Below are 22,230 nucleotides of genomic sequence, written 5' to 3'. Positions count from 1 at the left end.
TTTTTTTTTTTTTTTTTTTGAGAGAGAGAGCGTGAGCAGGGGAGAGTGGCAGAGGGAGAGAGAATCCTATTTAGGCTCTGTGCTCAGCCCCTATGTTAGGTTTAAGAGCGCAGTGGACATATATGAAATTTAACGTAGGAAAGAAATTCAAATTTAAATTCGGAGTTTTCTTTCAAGACCCTTTTGACCTCCCTGGTTTGAAATACTTGACAGGACTCGTGCTGCCAGCAGAGGGGCAGTGCCCACACGTCACCTGACAAATGCGTGGCTAAACACAGAAGATAATTATGTTCTCCCTTAGAGTATAAGCACTTACTGTGTACCTACTTTATTATCGGGCTGAATGCTCCCGTTTGTTCCACCATCCCATGCCAGCCAGACCACGGGGGGGTTACCTGTGGAGGGAGAAGCCACGGGCAGCCTGCTCCTCTTCAGTTACAGGGCACGTGGGAGGAAGGGGTGCCAGCTTTTGCCATTCATTCTGCTTTGAGCCCAAACTCTAATATCCTACCCCGAAGCTTGGCTACACGGCTCTGTTCTCCGATACCGACGGCCTGCAGAAGAATGAAGAGCCACACGGTGCTGTCCGACTCTCACAAAAGGGTTGGACTTTTAAAAACCATGAACAAAAATCAACTTCACAAACCAAAAACCCAAAATTTTCACGAGTTTAACCTGTGTTAATTTTTCCCCTCCCTTTTGGATGATTTTCCTTCTTTCTTTTCTCTTTTCTTTTCTTTTTTCTCTTTTCTTTTCTTTTCTTTTCTTTTTTCTTTTCCTTCCCTTCCTTTCCCTTCCCTTCCCTTCCCTTCCCTTCCCTTCCCTTCCCTTCCCTTCCTTTCCCTTCTCTTCTTTCTTTTTGGAAGGGGGATGGAAATTCCCTATTCTGTTGTTACCCTCTAAGAATTCTGTTTTAATTCTGCCTGCAAAGGGTATGCATTAATTGATAATATTCTACTCAGTTATTCTCTTCAAATCTCTAATGTTCTACTCAAACTTGAGCTTCTTCATTAAAAAGAAAAACAACTTTTTTCCTGTTGAGATAGTTTGAAGCGTAAGAGTATTGGTGACGCATGTTTGCTACCACTTTAAGATGTCTGTCCCGTTTGGTTTTATTGTTTGTAGTGAGCTGTTTGCCATCCAGCATTCCCACTGTTTGGGTGCTTCAAAATCTGCGGCACGAGAGGATGAGAGATTGATAGAGACAGGGCCCTCTTCTGATACAAAGAACTCACCTAAGATTTTGTTATTCAACAAAGAGGCACCATTGTCCAATGAGAAGGTTTGTATTCTGCTTAGAGATACCCAACTCATTCAAGCAAGACTTCTCCCCAGCATGCTTTTAATTTTCCTGTAGTACTGTGGTTCGTGTGCTTAATTTTGGTCATTCTTCAGGGTTGTTTTTTTGTTTTTTTTTTTTTTTCCTAAACTATGGGACTTTAATTATATCATTTAACTGAAGTCACAGTTACTCACCTTCTATTTCCTTTAAATATTATTCTATAGGGGTGCCTCGGTGGCTCAGTTGGTTAAGTGTATGACTCTTGGTTTCGGCTCAGGTCATGATCTCACCGTTCATGAGTTCAAGCCCCACAACAGACTCATGCCGACAGTGTGGAGCCTGCTTGGGATTTTCTCTCTTTCTCTGTCTCTCTGTCTCGTCTCTCTCTGCTCCTCCCCACGCTCACACATGTGCTCTCTCTCTCTCTCTCTCAAAATAAATTTTAAAAAACATAAAAAATAAATGTTATTCTATAGAGTTAACTCCAGGCCAGATGTCCCTCAGGCCCTCCTGGTGACTGGTAGATACATACATATTACATATATATGTGCATACACATATTTTAAATACAACAAAAAAGACCGTAACAAGCAATTGTGCACCTACATTCACATTTAACATGCTTACCTTTGTCACATTTGTTTTATTTTTCTTGTTCAAGAAATGAAATACTACAGATAAAGCGTGGGTCCCACGTGCCTTCTCCCCTCGCCCACTCCCCCCACCAGTTACCCACTATCCTGAAGTTGCATTCATGCTTTTTCTTATGCTTTTACTATTTAAAAACATATATTTAAACATTACATAATGTTTTGTGTGTATTTAAAATGTGCGTAAGTGGTAAAAGACTGTCTCTATCCTTTTGCGATGATTTTTCCAACTGTGTGAATATTTTGTGACATTTATCCATGCTGATACTTGAAGACTTAGTCCCTTCATTTTGACTGCTGATCAATATGTAGTCTATTGATTGAATAAGTCAGTTTGTTCATGCCCCTCCTGACGGTCAGTGAGGTTGTTACTGCACTGTCACTGTCACACATGAGCCGGTGCCTTCACCATAAATGGGATCCGCATTACAGCTCTGTCAGAGTGAAAATAAGTTGAAGTGAACTTAATTACTTCTGGCTTTACTTGGGGGAGAGAACAGGCTATGAAACTGATCTGGGTTCACGTCCTCGTTTTGCTTTGTCTTAGCTCAGTGACCTCAGTAAAGTTACTTACTTTCTTTGAGCCTCAGTTTCTTCATTTGCAAATATGCAATAATAACATTACACTTGCTTGGTCTAAATGAGCTATTTTAGGGCCTGGCCCCTAATGGGTATTTGATGGGTGTTCTCTTTGTTAAAACTTGACCATACTAAGTGTTGACTAGAATCTGGAGCAACCGGGACTTTCATTCACTGGCGGTGGGAAAAGAAAATTCACTTTGAAGAGCACTTGGGTAGTTTCTTAAAAAATTAAATATACACGTACCATATGACCCAGCTATTCCACTAGAGAAATGGAAACACGTCCATACAAAGACTTGCACGTGAATACTCAAGCAGCTTTATTTGTATTAACTGAAAAACTGGAAACAACCCAAATATACATCAGTAGGTGAATAGACAAAATGATGCCCGCATGCAGTGAGGTACTTCTCAGGAGTACGAAGGCATAAACTATTTACGATACACAGCACAGGTGAATCTCAAGATGATTATGCTGAGCGAAAGATGCCACATAGACAAAAATATGAATGTGTTTATATAAAATTCCAGAAAAGGCAAACTAGTCTCTGGTGACAGAAGACAGATCAGTGTTGGCTGGGAATGGGTGGACCGACTCCAGCAGGAATTCCCAGGGGGCATAGGTTTGCTTCCCTGTCCGTTGTGGGTGTGGTGTCAGGGCTGTGTACATAGGTAAAGCTCAGCATATTATGTAGCTTAATTGCATAGTTTTTTAAAACATTTATTTTTGAGACAGACACAGAACACGAGTGGGGGAGGGGCAGGGAGAAAGGGAGACCGAATCCGAAGCAGGCTTCAGGCTCTGAGCTGTCAGCACAGAGCCCAATGCAGGGCTTGAACTCACAAGCCACAAGATTATGACCTGCGCTGAAGTCGGACACCCAACCGACCGAACCACCTAGATACCCCAACTTAATTGTGTAGTTAATTATATGTTGATTATACCTCAAAGCTGTTAATTTTTCAACATTTGTTTAAATGTTTATTTTTGAGATAGAAACAGCACAAGTAGGGGAGAGGCAGAGAGAAACGGAGACACAGAATCCGAAGCAGGCTCCAGGCTCTGAGCTGTCAGCACAGAGCCCAACACAGGGCTTCAACTCATGAGATCATGACCTGAGCTGAAGTCAGACACTTAACCGACTGAGGCCCCAGGTGCCCCTCAGAGATGTTAATTTTTTTAAAGCTGTTAGTATGAGAGGAAATATTAGTTACTACCTTTTCAGTTCTTGTAAACCTTTTTTCAGGGTTGGTACCTATTTTTTGAGGCAGTATATATATATTACATGCTTATGTTTTCCATATATATGTATACATTTTTGTGTGTGTGCGTATGTGTGTGCACGCGTACCTGCTCACACACACAGATATATTCACTCAGCAGGTATTTATTAAATGTCTTCTAAATCCAAGTCAGTAGTGATCATCTTTGTTCCTGGAACATTAGACTTCACTTTTCTTAGCAAAAAAATAGTCTAGGTACTTTCAAGAGTGGTTGTCATGCTAAAACTTTAGATCCCAAAGTTGAAAATTAAACAAGAACAAATTAAGGCACATATCCACATATTTTTATATTATTTGTTTAAAAATTTTTAACGTTTATTTATTTTTGAGAGAGAGAGAGAGAGAGAGAGAGAGAGAGAGAGAGAGACTGAGCACCAGCAGGGGAGGGGCAGACAGAGAGGGAGACACAGAATCTGAAGCAGGCTCCAGGCTCTCAGCTGTAAGCACAGATCCCGACTCGGGGCTCAAACTCACAAACAGTGAGATCATGACCTGAGCTCGTACGCTTAACTGACTGAGCCACCCAGGTGCCCCTTAAAAGCTTACAAGCGTTTAATGTTAAAATTACATTTTGCAAGTATTTTGACATACTAATTAGCATGGTAATTATGACTTTGGAAAGTTAATTTAGGAGAGTTAAACAATGCCTAGGATTTTTGTTTTTTTAAAGATTTTATCTTTAAGTAATCTCTACACCCAGTGTGGGGCTCGAACTTACAACCCCAAGATCAAGAGTTGCACGCTCTACCTACTGAGACAGCCAGGGGCCCCAGCCTAGGATTCTTTTTATCGCATGGATGTTACTTAATTAGTTGTAAGGTCTGTTGAAGTCAAATTATTTAGCAAAGTAGGTTCTAAGAAATAAATGGAATTTGGTTCTTGTAGTATTTCATGTCCAGCTTTGATATGTAATGCCTAAAGTCAAAGAAACATTAGTGGGTGGTTAACATTTGTGTTTATCACACTGTGCTTGTAAACATAAACATCTCAAAACGCTTCTTGATTTCTTGAATGCGTACGTTGTGTTGTCTTCCCAGGACGACTTTTCGCCCACAAGCAAGCTCCAGCGTTTGCTGGCAGAGTCTCGGCAGATGGTTACGGACCTGGAGTTGAGTACTCTGCTCCCCATCAGCTCTGAGAGTTTCAGCAGCAGTGCCAATAAGGTATGTGGTTACTTTTCCTTTGACCCCTTCTGTGTATCCGAATACTCCACTGAGTACTCTCGCGCAGACGTCACTGGTCGGGCATCCCTTTCTGTTAGAAGGAAAGTTCCTGTATGTCTCTGAGACAGAGAGGTAGCACACTGGCTTCGAGGACGAGGGAAAATTCACACAAAAAAGTCACTGTGCCCCAACTTCCTCTTTCTAATTACCTGGGCGTATGAATATAAATTCTTGGGATATAAGATTATATATTTTACTATAGAAAACTTCAAATACAGAAGTAGGAAGAATATTAAAATCACAGGCCTTCAACGTTCTGCCATTTTTGTTTTATCTTCCCCTATCCATACATGTTTTCTTAGCATTTTGAAGCAAATCCTAGACATCATATCATTTCACTCATAAAAACTTCATTATGTGGGGTACCTGGGTGGCTCAGTCGGTTAAGCGTCCGACTTCGGCTCAGGTCATGATCACGGTTCATGAGTTCGAGCCCCGCATTGGGCTCTCTGCCGTCAGTGCAGAGCCTGCTTCGGATCCTTTGTCTACCTCTCTCTCTGCCCCTACCCCACTCGCACTCTCCCTCTATCTCAAAAGTAAATGAATATTAAAAACAACAACAACAACAACAAGAGAAAACAAACAAAAATACTAACTCAGGGACACCTGGGTGGCTCAGTAGGTTAGGCATCCAACTTCTGCTCAGGTCATGATCTCAAAGTTTGTGGGTTCAAGTCCTGCATCAGGCTGTGTCCTGACAGCTCAGAGCCTGGAGCCTTCTTTGGATTCTGTGTCTCCCTCTTTCTCTGGCCCTCTCCCGCTGTATCTTTCTCTCTCTTTCAAAAATAAACATTAAAAAAATTTTTTAAAAACTTTATTATGTATCTTTCACAGATAAGGATTAAAAAAAAATAGTTTTAACACTGTCATACCCAGCCAAGTTAACAATAACTTGTTAATATCAACCTAATGACTAGACCATGTTAAGTTTTCCCCATTAATCTAAAAAATGCCCTTTTACTCTTTATTTAAATCAACCAAGGTCCATACTTGGCATTTGGATATATCCTTTAAAGTCTCTCTTGGGGCGCCTGGGTGGCTCAGTCGGTTAGGAGTCCGACTTCAGCCCAGGTCACGATCTTGCGGTCCGTGAGTTTGAGCCCCGCGTCGGGCTCTGGGCTGATGGCTTAGAGCCTGGAGCCTGCTTCCGATTCTGTGTCTCCCTCTCTCTCTGCCCCTCCCCCGTTCATGCTCTGTCTCAAAAATAAATAAACGTTAAAAAAAAAAAAGATTAAAAAAAAAAAGTCTGTCTTAAGGGGCACCTGGCTGGTTCAGTCAAAAGAGCACACTACTCCTGATCTCAGGCTCATGAGTTCGAGCCCCACATTGGGTGTAGAGTTTACTAAATAATAAATAAATAAATAAATAAATAAATAAATAAATAAATAGAAATAAAGTCTCAATCACTGGCAGGTCCTTCACCATCTTCCTTCCTCCCTTTTCTTCTTCCTCTTTCTTCTTCTCCTTCTCCCTTTGTTTTTTGTTTTTTTTTTTTTTTTTTTTTTCTTGCCATTTAGTTGTGGAAGAAACACTGGGTGATTTGTCCTGTAGAATTTCCCGCATTCTGGATCTTGCTGATTGTCCTCATTGTTATTTAACACATTCCTGTGTCCTCCATGATTCCTAAGAACTGGTATTTAGATCTAGTGACTTGGTTAGACTTGGGATCAATTTGGTGTTTTCCTTTTGGCATCACTGCCTCACTGGCGATGCTGCCTGCTGCCTACTCCATCGCATCAGGAGGACCCGGATCTCTGGTTGTGCCACCTGTGGATGTAAAGGTTCATTGGAAGTTCAAGAGTTGGTCAGCCCGAGCTTTTATATTTATAAAGTTCACTTAATGATTTTAGCATTCTTTGATTACTGTTACTTAGAGCTATTATTTCATTAGCAATTGCAACATACTCATTCTAAATCTGTCATTCTTTTTTTTTTTTTTTTAAATTTTTTTTTTCAACGTTTTTTATTTATTTTTGGGACAGAGAGAGACACAGCATGAACGGGGGAGGGGCAGAGAGAGAGGGAGACACAGAATTGGAAACAGGCTCCAGGCTCCGGGCCATCAGCCCAGAGCCCGACGCGGGGCTCGAACTCACGGACCGCGAGATCGTGACCTGGCTGAAGTCGGACGCTTAACCGACTGCGCCACCCAGGCGCCCCTAAATCTGTCATTCTTTTGGGGGAGTGTTTTACATGTTAATTTTAACTGCTTTTTCTGAGCCCGGTAACATTTCAGTAGCAATGATGTAAGTTGGTTTGTGGATTTTATAGCCTTAATATAAATAGTGAAAAGAGCATTGAACTTGAAATCGGGATACTGGGGTTCCAGTTTCCTAATCTCTAAAATAAGAGCTTAGAACTGAGGCTTTAAATTTAAGATTCCAGGTACATTACTTGGGTGTGCTGTGTGCATAAAGATATATGAAAGCCACGGAGTTAAACTTCTTTGTGTCCCTGACCAAAAAACTAAAATAAAAAAAGGTCTGTACGAACACTGAAATACTTCTTTTAAAATCGGCTTTGTACGAGGTAAAAGATCTATACGCTGAAAACCATAGAAAGATTATGAAAGAAACTGAAGAAGACACAAAGAAATGGAAAAACATTCCATTCTTATGGATTGGAAGAACAAATATTGTTAAAATGTTGATACTACCCTAAGCATCTACACATTCAACGCAATCCCTATCAAAATGATACCAGCATTCTTCACAGAGTTAGAACAAACAATCCTAAAATTTGTATGGCACCACAAATGACCCTGAATAGCTAAAGCAATGTTGGAAAAGAAAACCAAAGCTGGAGGCATCACAATTCTGGACTTCAAGATGTATTACAAAGCTGTACTCATCAAGACACTATGGTACTGGCACAAAAACAGACACATAGATCAATGGAAAAGAATAGAGAACCCAGAAATGGACCCATAAATATATGGCCAACTAGTCTTCGACAAAGCAGGAAAGAGTATCTAATGGAAGAAAGACAGTCTCTTTAGCAAATGGCGCTGGGAGAACTGGACAGCAACATGCAAAAGAATGAAACTGGCACCAAGAACCATAAAATATCTAGGAATAAACCTAACCAAAGAGGCAAAAAATCTACACACTGAAAACCATAGAAAGCTTATGAAAGAAATTAAAGAAGACACACAAAAAATGGAAAAAATATTCCATGCTCATGGATTGGAAGAACTTATATTGTTAAAATGTCAATACTGGGGCACCTGGGTGGCTCACTCAGTTAAGCGGCCGACTTCGGCCCAGGTCATGATCTTGCGGTCTGTGAGTTCGAGCCCCACGTCGGGCTCTGTGCTGACAGCTCAGAGCCTGGAGCCTGTTTCAGATTCTGTGTCTCCCTCTCTCTGACCCTCCCCCGTTCATGCTTTGTCTCTCTCTGTCTCAAAAATAAATAAATGCTAAAAAAAAATAAATAAATAAATAAATAAATAAATAAATAAAATGTCAATACTGCCCAAAGCAATCTACATATTCAATGCAATCCCTATCAAAATAACATCGGCATTCTTCACAGAGCTAGAACAAACAATCCTAAAATTTTTATGGAACCAGAAAAGACTCCGAATAACCAAAGCAATCTTGAAAAAGATAACTGAAGCTGGAGGCATCACAATCCTGGACTTCAAGCTATACTCCAAAGCTGTCATCATCAAGACGGTATGGTACTGGTGCAAAAACAGACACTCAGATCAATGGAACAGAATAGAGAACCCAGAAATGGACCTACAAATGTATGGCCAACTAATCTTTGACAAAGTAGGAAAGACTATCCAATGGAATAAAGACAGTCTCTTTAGCAAGTGGTGCTGGGAAAACTGGGCAGCGACATGCAGAAGAATGAACCTGAACCACTTTCTTATACCATACACAAAAATAAACTCAAAATGGATGAAATACCTAAATGTAGACAGGAAACCATCAAAATCTTATAGGAGAAAATAGGCAGCAACCTCTTTGATTTAGGCCACAGCAACTTCTTACTTGACATGTCTCCAGAGGCAAGAGAAATAAAAGCAAAAATGGCCTCACTTCTGCACAGCAAAGGAAACCATCAACAAAACTAAAAGGCAACTGACAGAGGGGCGCCTGGGTGGCTCGGTTGGTTAAGTTTCTGACTTCCGCTCAGGTCATGATCTTGTGGTTTGTGAGTTTGACCCCTGCATCCGGCTCTTTGCTGTAAGCACAGAGCCTGCTTTGGATCCCTCCCCTGCCCTGTCCTTCTTTTTCTCTTTCAAAAATAAATAAACATTTAAAAAAAAAATAGGCAACCGATGGAATGGGAGAAGATATTTGCAAATGACATAATGGATAAGGGTTAGTATCCAAAATCTATAAAGAAGCCACCAAACTCAATACCCCAAAAACTAATCCAGTGAAGAAATGGGCAGAAGACATGAATAGACACTTTTCCAAAGAAGACATCCGGATGGCTAACAGACACATGAAAAGATGCTCAACATCACTCATCATCATGGAAATACAAATCAAAACTACAATGACATACATCCTCACACCTGTCAGAGTGGCTAAAATTAACAATTCAGGAAACAACAGATGTTGGTGAGGAACCTTTTGCACTGTTGGTGGGAATGCAAACTGGTGCAGCCACTCTGGAAAACAGTATGAAGGTTCCTCAGAAAATTAAAAATAGAACTACCGTACAACTCAGCAACTGCACTACTAGGATTTTATCCAAAGTATACAAAAGTATATAAAAATGCTGATTTGAAGGGGCACATGCACCCCAATGTTTATAGCAGCGCTATCAACAATAGCCAAATTATTTATGGAAAGAGCCCAAATATCCATTGACTGATGAATGGATAAAGAAGATGTGGTATGTATACACACACACACACACACACACACACACGTGCGTGCGCGCAAGCGTGTGATGGAATATTACTTGGCAATGAAAAAGAATGAAATCCTGCCATTTACAACAATGTGGATGGAAATGGAGGGCATTATGCCAAGTGAAATAAGTCAGAAAAAGACGTATCATATGATTTTGCTCATACGTAGAATTTGAGAAACTCAACAGATGAACATAGCAGAAGGGAACATAGCAGAAGGAAAGGAAAAATAAGATAAAACAGAGGGAGGCAAACCATAAGAGACTCCTAAATACAGAGAACAAACTGAGGGCTGCTGGAAGGTGTGGGGGATGGGTTAAATGGGTGAGGGGCATGAAGGAGGGCACTTTTCGAGATGAGCACTGGGTATTACATGTAAGAGATGAATTATTGGATTCTACTCCTTAGCCAACTGAGCCACCCAGGCGCCCCTCACTGGATTCTACTCCTGAAGCCAAGACTATCCTGTATGTTAACTAACTTGAATTTAAAAAATGAAATAAAATAAGATCAACTTTGTAGACTTTAATGCCTAAGTACTTACTCCTTAATGAAAACCAACACAGATCGTTAGTTCAGTAAGTTTAGATAAATGTGTATACACTCATTTAACCAATATCCCAGTCAAGATATAGAACATTTCCATCACCCCAGAAAGTTCCCTCATGTTCTTTGGCGTGGACTCCCCCTTTCCCCTACTCCAGGGAGCTACTGCTCTGATTTTGATCATGGAAGAATAGTTGGCCTATTCTAGAACTTCGTATAAATGCAGTCATATGGTATGTACTCTTTGTCTAGCTTCTTCCAATAGAACTATTTTGAGATTTGTCCATGTTGTTGTGTATACTGGTACTTCACTCCTTTTTATTGCCGATCAGTATTCCATTGTATGACGAGACCACAGTTTGTTTATTCACCTGTTGATGGGACACGTGGGTTGTTTGCAGTTTGGGGCTATTACGAATAAAGCTGCTATGAACATTTTTTATATAAACCTTTTGTAAAATGGAAATATGTTTTTATTTCTCTAAGGAAAATACCTAGAAATAGAATCACTAGTTATAGGACAGGTGCATGCTTAACTTTTTAATAAACTGCCAAAGTGTTTTTCAGGGTGGTTTGTACCATTTGCATCCCTGCCAGCAGTGTATGAACATCCCAGGTGCTCCACATCCTCACCAGTGCTTGGTTTTGTCAGTTTGATTTGATTTGATTTTTTTTTTAATGTTTATCTATTTTTGAGACAGAGAGAGACAGAGCATGAATGGGGGAGGGGCAGAGAGAGAGGGAGACACAGAATCGGAAGCAGGCTCCAGGCTCTGAGCCGTCAGCCCAGAGCCCGACGCGGGGCTCGAACTCACGGACCGCGAGATCGTGACCTGAGCCGAAGTCGGACGCCCAACCGACTGAGCCACCCAGGCCCCCCTTGTCAGTTTGATTTTAGCCATCCTGATAAATGTGAAGTGGCATCTGGTTGCCATTTATTATTTCGTTGTTGTTTTTTGACAGAGCGTGAGTGGGGGAGGGGCAGACAGAGGATCTGAAGTGGGCTCCCCGATGACAGCAGAGAGCCCAGTGTGGGGCAGGGGCCCCGGAACTCACAATGGACTGAGCCACCCAGGTGCCCTCATGTGGTTGCCATTTAATTTCCATTTTCCTGATAACCTAATGATGTGCATCTTTTTGTGTGCTTATTGGCTCTTTTTATACTTTTGTGAAGTGTCTGTTCAAGTCTTTTGCCCATTTTAAGTTTGAGTTGTTTCCTTTATTATATTCAGTTGTAAGCGTTCTTAATATACTCTGCACACAAGGCCTCTGTCTTTTGTCAGATATGTTGCAAATATTTTCTCCCACTTTGTGGTTTGCCTTTTTATTTTAAGTGTCTTTTGAAGAGCAGAAATATAAAATGTTGATGAAGTCCAGTTTATCAAATTTTTTTTAAGTGGCAGTTTTTGTGTCCTGAGAAATCTGCCTCAAGGTTGTAAATATTGTCTCCTCCTGAAAGTTCTAAGGTTCTGTTTAGGTCTATGGTTTATCTCAATTTAATTTTTGCAGATGGTATGAAGTGAGGATCTGGTTCATTTTTCTTCACATAGGTATCCAGTTCCAGCACCATTTGGTGAAAAGACTGCCCTTCCCAGTTGAATTACTTTTGGCAACTCTGTTGAAACTCAGTTGACCGTATATGCAAGGGTCTGTTTTTGGAGTCTCCTATCAGTTCTGTTGATCTGGTAGCTCTCCTTATGCCACGCTGTATTGATTATATAACTCTGTAGAGGGTCTTGAAATCAGGTAGGATACATGCTCTACTTCTTTTTTTGCAAAATTGCTTTGTCTACTCTAGATCTCTTGCAGGTCCATAGGAGTTGTAGAGTCAGCTTGTCAAGTTTTACAAAGATACAGTTGGATATTGTGATTTCACTGAATTTATAGATCACTTGGGGAAGAATTGACATTTGTGAACAGAGTATATCTCCATATAGTTTGTTTGTTTGTTTGTTTGTTTGTTTATAGACCTAAATAAAAGGCCTTCCTTCATTTTTCTTATTTTGTAGTTTTCATAGGCGTCTTGCTTTTGTTAAATGTATTGCTAATATTTTGTTTATTGCTGCTATTATACATGGCACTTTAAATTTCACTAATTGCTGATGGCACAAAGAACTGCAGTCGACTTTTGTACATTGCCCCTATCTAAATTCACCTATGCCGGTAGGTTTTCTATAGGTGGTTAGGGATTTCTACATGGACAGTCATGTCATTTGTGAACAAAGAATATCTTTTTCTGATCTGTATGCCCTATGTCTTTTTCTTACCTTATTGCTCTGGCTAAGACCTCCAGATCAGTGTTGGACAGAAAAGTGAGGGCAGATGTCCTTGCCTTGTTCCATGAAATACTCTCTGGGGGCACTGCTTGCTTGGTTCCTCATCACATTGGTGTTTTGGTAGATTCAGAGTTCCATGGAGTGGTTTCCATGTGACACAGATGATCTGAAACTAAAACATTATCCATTTTATTTTATTGCTTCTTTTTAAGGATTTTATTTATTTATTTATTTATTTATTAAAAAAATTTTTTTTAAACGTTTTTATTTATTTTTGAGACAGAGAGAGACAGAGCATGAACGGGGGAAGGGTCAGAGAGAGAGGGAGACACAGAATCTGAAACAGGCTCCAGGCTCTGAGCAGTCAGCACAGAGCCCGACGCGGGGCTCGAACTCACATACCGTGAGATCGTGACCTGAGCCGAAGTCAGACGCTTAACCGACTGAGCCACCCAGGCGCCCCTAAGGATTTTATTTTTAAGTAATCTCTACACCCAATATGGGGCTCAAACTCACAACCCCGAAACCAAGTCTCACACTTCACTATGAGACTACCAGGCACCCCAAGACCATTAACCATTTTAGAATCAACATGCTCATTGCCATGAGCTTCAACAGGTAGTTACAAAGATTGCCTGAAAGAATAATGGGCTCCAGGGCACCTGGGGGGCTCAGTCGGTTAAACGTCCAACTCTCGATTTCAGCTCAGGTTATGATCTCATAACCTTGAGTTCAAGCCCTGCCTCGGCTCTGTGCTCACAGCGCAGAGCCTGCTTGGGATATTCTCTCTCTCTCCTCTCTCTCTGTCCCTGTCCTGCTCATGCACGCTGTCTCTCTCAAAATAAACAAACATTAAAAAAAAGAAGAATGAGCTCCAAAAAAAGTGATTTTTAAAAGAATATCTACATGTATGCCACATGAGCTTTTCAAAGTAGAAACCTTAATGGACTTTGTGGTGTTTTCTGGGAAGAAAGATTTTTTTTCTTGACAGATTCTTTGAAGCATTAGTGAAGCAATTTATTTTACATTGGGGCAGAAAGTATTTTTAAGTATTCATAAGGGTTTTTTTAAACAGCTTTACTGAGATATAATGTATATACCATCACGTTCTTCTATGTGAAGTGTACAATCCAGTGGTTTTGGTGTATTTCACAAAGTATGCGACTGTCACCATAATCTAATTTTGAACATTTTCATCATCCCCAAAGAAAGCCCGTACCCATTAGCAGTCACTCCCCCTTCCCTCTCCCCTAGCCCCTGGCGGCTAATTATCGATCTCCTTTTTTTTCTCTATGGATTTGTTAGGCAGAGATTTTTAACCAGAGTTTGTTGAATAGAATTCAGGGGATCCATAAACTTTGATGTGAATAAAAAACACACATAAGCTTATTTTAATTAACCTCTGATTGAAATTTAGCACTTCCTTCAATTCTGGACATAGGAAACAAGTCATAGGAGTACATAATACCTATGACTTTGTTCCTAGTAGAGATCACAAATGGTTTCAGATCACATTACAGTCATTACAGGTATCTTGAGATACCCTTTATACTTAGCACTGGCTCAGAATTACAGAATATTAGGCCTGCTACTGGATCGTATCATGTAATCCTTTACTATAGAAAAGGGGTGCCTGGATTCCTGATCTTGGGGTTGTGAGTTCAAGCCCCATATTGGGCCTAGAGCTTACTTTAAAAGAAAAAAAAAAAAGAGTCTTGGGGCACCTGGCTGGCTCATGTGGAAGAACCTGAGACTCTTGATCTTGGGTTGTGAGTTTGAGCCCTTTGTTGGGTATAGACATTATTTAAATGAAACTTAAAAAATAAAGAGTGCATATATTTAAAAAAAATTTTAATGTTTATTTTAATTTTTGAGAGAGAGGGAGAGAGAGAGAGACAGAGCATGAGCAGGGGAGGGGCAGAGAGAGACGGAGACAGAATCTGAAGCAGGCTCCAGGCTCCGAGCTGTCAGCACAGAGCCCGATGTGGGGCTTGAACCCACAAACCACGAAATCATGACCTGAGCTGAAGTCAGACGCTTAACTGACTGAGCCACCCAGGCACCCCGGTAGGACAGTTTTTATACATGTTAAGTCGTTAAGAAATAGATAAGTCCTGTAAGCAATATGGCACTTTATCTTGAGAAAGACCTGAAGTTTGCGTGTGGAATTGGGTGTTGGGGAGGTGGCAGCTTATGATTCACTGGGATGAGGGAAGAAGGTACTTGGCTGGGAAGTTATAGCAGCAGATGTGGATGGGGTGGCTTTTAACACACACGGGGAAACTGGGGGAGGGCAGTGGATGTTTGAGGGGTGCAGGTGTGTGTCTGTATTCCGGCATGCCATGGCTCAGGCAACTGGGCACAATTTACCTAGCGTTTCTCGTGGACAAAATTTCAGGTAAATAAATGCAAACTTCACATTAGGCCCAAATTGCTCCCTAATATATCGGCTGTGTTGGAACAAATTCATATTTTCAAAACAAGTGTTCGAGCAGAACTGTCTTTCAGTATAATCTACCTGGCCGACTCCTAGTCATTCTCATGGCCTCAGGCTCCTAACCTCTTCTATAGGGTTGTTTTTTTTTTTTTTTAAGTTTATTTATTTTGAGACAGAGAGAGTGAGTGAGCAGGCAAAGAGAGAAGGGGAGAGAGAGAGAGAGAGAGAAGGAGAGAGAGAGAGAGAGAGAGAGAGAATCCCAAGCAGGCTCCACACTGCCAGCATGGAGCCTGACGCGGGACTCGAACCCATGAACTGTGAGATCATGACCTGAGCCAAAACCAAGAGTCAGACGCTTAACCAACTGAGCCACGCAGGTGCCCCTCTCCTGGAGGGTTTTATGTCAAATTCCTATCTAAGATATAATCGATAGCTCCCTCGCTTTTGTCCTCATAGCAGGGCTTTGTATGTATGTGTCCATATATGTATCTCCATGAGAGCACAGGTCACAGTGCAGGATAGCAGATTACATACATGTCCTCCCCTCCTCTGTGAGCACCTCGGGAGCCCCTCATACTCATTTTGGCATTCCTAGTTGTAGCACACACAGTACCTGCTAGAGGACGCTCAGTAAATAAATACCTGGAATGGACATGATCAGAAAAAAGACAAAACAGGGGTGCGTGGGTGGCTCAGTCAGTCAAGCGTCTGACTTTGGCTCAGGTCATGATCTCACAGCTCATGAGTTCGAGCCCTGTGTCGGGCTCTGTGCTGACAGCTCAGAGCCTGGAGCCTGCTTCAGATTCTGTGTCCCCCTCTCTCTCTGCTCCTTCCCCACTTGTGCTGTCTCTCTCTCTCTCAAAAATAATAAATGTTAAAAAATTCAAAAAAAAGAAAGACAAAACAGTAACCTCAGCTAGAGAATGAAAAAAACGCTAAAGCCGCTTGAGGTTGGTGAAAACTTGGTTTAAGAGAATTTTGGAGCTAGAAAGACCTAGAAGAGGGTGTAATCTCAACCTTTCATCTTACAGGTGAGGAAAAGTGATTAATTCTCTCGCTTAACATTCCATAGCTAGAATCAGATAATCGTTTGGAATTAGTTGGAAAAAGTATTGCCTTCAGATGTAATAAATTTTCTGGAAGGTTATTAACGGAGTCTGGAAACATTAAAAAACAATGTAATTCACAGAAATATACTTGGCAACATGCTTTACAAATTCCATCCCTCTGGTCCTTGGAACTGGATAGTTATAGAAAAAAGCAAATTATTTGTAAAAATTCTTTTTTTTTTAAATTAATTTTAGAGAATGTGTGAGCGGGGGAGAGGGCAGAGGGACAGAGAAAGAGAGAATCTTTTAAGTTTATTGATTTTGAGAGAGAGAGAATGGCAGAGAGAGAATCCCAAGTGGGCTCTGAGCTGGCAGCTTGGAGCCCGACTCAGAGCTCAACCCCATGACCTGAGTGGAAATCAAGAGTCGGATGCCCAACTGACTGAGCCACCCAGGCTCCCCAATTTGTAAAAAGTCTTAATTTTTGCAATAAGGAAGCAGGGTAAAATTCTGAGCAGCCTGTCTGCGTCACCATTTTGGGGCATCTGTTGCAGAGAACAAGGGTCTTATTTCAAAGCCTTTTTCTCAAACACATTCTTAGACATTGCTGGGGGAGCACAAAGTGATTCAAACCTTCTGGTAGGGAACTTGGCACCATTTACTCAAAATTGCAGAACTGAGCCTTTGACACAGTAGTGTTGCTTTGGGAATCTCTCCTACCAGTACATCCACATGTGTATAAAGTGGCCTATGTACAAGTTTTACATTACAGCACTGCTTTTTTTTTTTTTTTTTTTTAAAGTTCATTTATCTTGGGGCGCCTGGGTGGCTCAGTCGGTTGAGCGTCCAACCTCGGCTCAGGTCATGATCTCACTGTCCGTGAGTTCGAGCCCCGCGTCGGGCTCTGTGTCGACAGCTCGGAGCCTGGAGTCTGCTTCAGATTCTGTGTCTCCCTCTCTCTGACCCTCCCCCGCTCATGCTCTATCTCTCTCTGTCTCAAGAATAAATAAACATTAAAATAAAAAAAAAATTAAAGTTCATTTATTTTGAGAGAGAGAGTGCACACAAGCAGGAGAGGGGCAAGGAAAGAGGGAGAGAGAGAGAATCCCAAGCAGGCTCTGCACTGTCGGCACAGAGCCTGGCACGGAGCCCCCCTCGGGGCTCGAACCTGTGCAGCGTGAGATCACGACCTGAGCCGAAATCGAGAGTTGGACACTTAACCGACTGAGCCACCCAGACACCCCTGCAGCATTGCTTTGTAATAGCAAAAGTTTGGAAACAATCCCGAGTGTCCAGCAAGAAGGAACTCAGGGAGTAGCGATGGTGTGTCCACACTGGAATATTGCTTAGCCATAAAACAGAGTGAGGAAGAGCTCAGATGTGGACATACTTATGGGATATATTATTAAGTGAAAAGAAGCAAGATACTGAAAGGCTCATATGTTATTCTTCACATGTACCCAAAGGGATGGGGATAAGAATATATATTATTTTGGGGGCGCCTGGGTGGCTCAGTTGAGCATCCGACTCTTGGTTCGGCATAGGTCACGATCTCATGGTTCATGAGTTCGAGCCCTGGGGCAGGCTCTGGGCTGGCAGTATGGAACCTGCTTGGGATTCTCTCTCTGCCCCTCCCTTGCCCACGTGTGCGTTCTGTCTCTCCCTCTCTCTCCCTCTCTCAAAAATAAATAAACATTAAAAAAAAGAATATATATTCTTTTTGTCGTATTTGAATGTGTATTAACTATTTTTTATTTTCTTTTTCTTTCTTTCTTTCTTTCTTTATTTTTATTTATTTTTGAGACAGAGAGAGACAGAGCATGAACAGGGGAGGAGCAGAGAGAGAGAGGGAAACACAGAATCCAAAGCAGGCTCCAGGCTCTGAGCTGTGAGCACAGAGCCTGACGCGGGGCTCGAACTCACGGACCATGAGATCGTGGCCTGAGCCGAAGTCGGATGCTCAACCGACTGAGCCACCCAGGGGCCCCTATTGACTATTTTTTTAAAAGCCCCAATGATTTAAAGAGAGAGAAAAGAAAGAGTAAAACACAGCATAGCTGACCACATCACCTTGCCCCACAGCAGGCTTCCTACTTAGTTGAGGGGTGGAAACAGGGAGGGACTCAGCCTGAAACTGAATTTGGACTTTTGACGAGTACAGGGGACCCGACATCCTCATTGCTAGCTCGAGACTGTCGGTCCTGTTGGGGTTCTTGACCTGTTTTTGAGGCAGGCTGGGAAGGCCTGCAGCTCCCTTTCAGAAGAATGTTTTTAAAGGAATGAAATAAAATACATCAGATGGTAGAATACATAGGAAGGCTGTTTGAGCAGAGAGGAAGTGGGATGATTAAAGCCCGGAGGTCTGGGAGCACTGAGAAGAGCCTCAGCCTGGCTCAAATGCAGGCCCCCTGGGGAGGAGGAAGAGGCTGAGGAGGCAGGCTTTCCCTGCACCCTGAAGTCCACCAGCTGTGTCTACCGCTGTCTTTCCAGGTATCATCCTTCTCTTTCCTTCTTTTTCGCCTTTTTAAAAATAGATCTCCCAGGGGCGCCTGGGTGGCTCAGTCGAGCAAGCATCCAACTCGGTTTCGGTTCTGGTTCAGGAGACAGAGCCCCGCATCGGGCTCTGCACTGACGTGAAGCCTGCTTGGGATTCTCTCTCTCTTCTGTCTCTGCCCCTCTCCTACTCGTGTGCACATGCTCTCTTTCTCTCTCTCAAAATAAACAAGGGGCACCTGGATGGCTCAGTCGGTTAAGCATCTGACCTCGGCTCAGGTCAGGATCTCACAGTCTGTGAGTTCGAGCCCCGCGTCGGGCTCTGTGCTGACAGCTCAGAGCCTGGAGCCTGCTTGGGATCCTGTGTCTCCCTCTCTCTCTGCCCCTCCCCTGCTCATGCTCTGTCTCTCTCTCTCAGAAATGAATAAACATTAAAAATAAATACATAAATAATAAACATTAAAAAAAAAATCTCCCAGAACAGCTAACAATGCTAACTAACCAAGCCCTCAGTAAGTACTTATAATTAACAGTGGCACTTACAATTGTCGATTCTTATTGATGACCCTTGTCATCATTAGGGGCTCATGACATAGTCCATATTAAGGCTGACAAAGAGACAGTTATATCTGGGTATTAGCTGATTGCCAGAGTTTAAGGCATAACGTACATGGTAAAGCAAACAGAGCCTTCCAACTAGGCAATTAGAGACGAAAGGGCCCCACACATGAATAGGAAATCAGTACCTCTTTGCTGGATGGATGCTTGTTGTTTGAAATTATTTCATTGTATTTCATTAATTCCTTAGGTCTTTTAAAGGCATTTCTGCTATATTTGTGTATTGTCTTAAGCACTGTCCAGTTTTTCTCTCCTGGGTACTAATTTAGAAGTTGTTTTATAGAACTTAGAAGTCTCAGAAGAGTCAGCTCAAAAAAATACCCTCCTTACTAACTGAAGAAAACAAAAGTCAACTTCAGTATTCACTGTGGTCAGAGGTAAGTCACTTTTGTTTATCTCCCTTTATATCTCCATTGATATTTAATAAGTAACTTGGGAACGTTGATAATGTAGAGTCAAGGCCATGCATTTGTTTGACCTGTAATCCTTTCTCTTGTTTGACCTATTTGTACATACCTTCTAAATTTAATCAGTAAAATGTCAGTAATTTGTATGAGAAATGCAGATCAAAAAGTTCTTGTTTTCAACACCTAGAATTTTAAATATAAGGAAATGAATACAGATAGCTTTCAAAATCAGAATCTAAATGAACATTTCAGCCTTTCATCTGGATATCTGTCTGGAAAGAAATCTTTTCATGGGGTTTCAATTTTATAAAAAGGGTCATTCACTGGAGCACCTAGCTGGCTCAGGCCACGGAGTGTACATTCGAGATCTCGGGGTTGTGAGTTCGAGCCGCATGTTGGGTGTAGAGACGACTTAAAAATAAAATCTTCAGGGGTGCCTGGGTGGGTCAGTCAGTTAAGTGTCCAACTCTTGGTTTCACGCAGGTCATGATCTCATGGTTCATGAGTCCCAGCGCCTCATCGGGGTGCAGAGTCTGCTTGGGATTGTCTGTCTCTCAAAATAAATAAATAAACAAAAAAATAAATAAAAAGAAAAAAATCTTGGGAAAAAAGGCTAATTGGTGTAGTTTGCACTTTCTTGATCTGTTTCCTTCTGTTAAACCTACATTTCATATGCAAAGTGTCTTCAGAATCCAGTCTGAGAAGTTAAAAGACATAATCATTTCAGATGCTTTCAGGGTAAGCAAGAACTCTGCGAAAGCAGTCAACGCAGGTAGCTATTCCCTGTCTCCTGTTCTCTTTCTCTCTCTTTGCTGAGAAGCTGTAAGACTTATGGTATTTTGCACGGCCTTAGGTAGACAAAAATCAGGATGTATATAGTTAATTTTTTAGAGACTGTGAATTAGAACACACTGCCCACCGCTCTCCTTGACTTGATTTTATTCACTCTGTTGTTTCCTTCCTGCAGAAGCCGATTTTCCAACTTTGGAAGGCAGGAAGCAGACATCAATACCTAATGCTTAACCTTGAAAACAAAAAGAGGATTGTAATCCTTTGTAAGCAACACTTAATACCAAAGGGAAGCAGAAACTGAAAGTTAGTTTTTCAACATCTGTATTTTATTGCTTTTCAAGTTGACCGTTTTCATGTTGAAGAAATATTGTTTTATGTGTAAGCAATTAGACCTTATTGTGTATTGTCTGTGTACACAATTATGTATATTATGCTCACAGAGAAAAAGACTTCTCTGTAAAGATGCAGACCAGAATTAAGTACTAGAGAAGCTCTTTAAAAGCGTGAACATCAAATCGAGAACCCCTGCACATAAAGTGCTATTTTCACTCTCTGATTTTTAAAAAACCTGTGCATGCATTTAAACTACAACCAACAGCTTATCAGAGACAGCTGCAAATATATGAGAAATAGTCTCCTCCTCTTTCGTGGCTTTTGCTCTGGACTTCGCTGTGTAAAATAGACATAAAATGATATGATAGAACATATTTTTAACTGGAAAGTATCTCATCAGTTACTGACAATCGAGGCCCGTCTTTCCCCAAGCTGAACAGAGCCCCATCGTGTCTGGGTCTGTAGTAAGTCCCATCTACTCATACAAACAAAGGCTCGCTGGAAGATCAAGTTTTATATGCGTTTTTTTTTCTTTATCATTAAAGACTAAAAACACTTCCCTTTTAACTTGTAATTTAATTTTTTAAAGAATATACTAATGTGCATTTCTGTCCCTTCTAAAGAAGAGAATCGATCGGCTTCAGCCAATAAAAAATATTTTTAATAAGAAAAATAACTCTCTTGGGTTTCTTTGTATTATACAGGAGTGAAATAAGGAAGGGTAGTCGCTTAAAACCCAGCCTGGCAAGTGAATTTCCTCGGGAGTGGGAATGTAGTTTTCTTAAGCATTGCAGTTATCAAGGTTCCGTTGTGCTGTATAAATGCCCCTTTGTTGAAAGGTTTCAGTGCTACTTCAGAGATGATTTTCGTGAGAGTGGAGGAGCCACCCCGTGTAGCCTTTTTAATTAGGGTGCTGAAAAGAGAAATTGGGTGAGGTTCTGCCGAAGTTCTTTATAAATGCTCGCTTTCTCCTGCAGGCATGGCCGGCCGGTCTGTGCAGAGCGAGTCTGAGAAAGGTACAGTTGATTCTGAGCTGTTGGAAACCTAAAATGTCCCCGGGGAGGCTGATTTCCAGCCTGAGAAACAAACTATGAGAATTTCTCCTTCTCTTAACGCTAGGTTCATGGCTACACGTCACTTGCCCAGTGAAAAGAGAAAGAGAACACTGGCGAGGTGCTAGTAAGTAGGAAGATTTCAGGGAACTATAGAATTTGAAGAAAAAAAAAAGTCAAAACTTATTCTGTGGCTAAATGTACTTGAGCTCCTAGGGTTATAATATCTACAGTTCCTATCTTACCCCACCACGTTATTGTGAATTACAGCACATATAACCCCAAAATGGGAAATCTTAATATTATCATCTACTTGTCTGTCTCAACCTA

General features: G+C 41.4%; 1 protein-coding gene across 7 annotated transcripts in view; it reads left to right on the top strand.

The window, feature by feature from the left end:
- CCDC62 (coiled-coil domain containing 62) overlaps window positions 1-21,524 on the top strand; it is a 44,967-nt gene extending 23,443 nt beyond the window's left edge. For 3 of the 7 annotated variants that reach the window (XM_060612157.3, XM_060612162.3, XM_060612163.3), the window contains exons 10-13: window positions 1,126-1,282; window positions 4,836-4,961; window positions 19,600-19,693; window positions 20,691-21,523. In XM_060612157.3, the coding sequence (XP_060468140.2) occupies window positions 1,126-1,282; window positions 4,836-4,961; window positions 19,600-19,653 (337 nt within the window). In that variant the 3' untranslated portion in view covers window positions 19,654-19,693; window positions 20,691-21,523. Of the gene's footprint in view, window positions 1-1,125; window positions 1,283-4,835; window positions 4,962-19,599; window positions 19,694-20,690 lie in introns of all 7 variants that reach the window. The other 4 variants (XM_060612160.3, XM_060612159.3, XM_060612165.3 and 1 more) reach the window with 3 other exon arrangements.
- The last annotated feature ends 706 nt before the right edge of the window (window positions 21,525-22,230 follow it).

Source organism: Panthera onca, chromosome D3 (assembly GCF_046562875.1).
Source record: "Panthera onca isolate mPanOnc1 chromosome D3, mPanOnc1 haplotype 2, whole genome shotgun sequence".
NCBI classification, from domain to species: domain Eukaryota; kingdom Metazoa; phylum Chordata; class Mammalia; order Carnivora; family Felidae; genus Panthera; species Panthera onca.
This window is presented reverse-complemented; position numbering and strand designations above follow the sequence as displayed.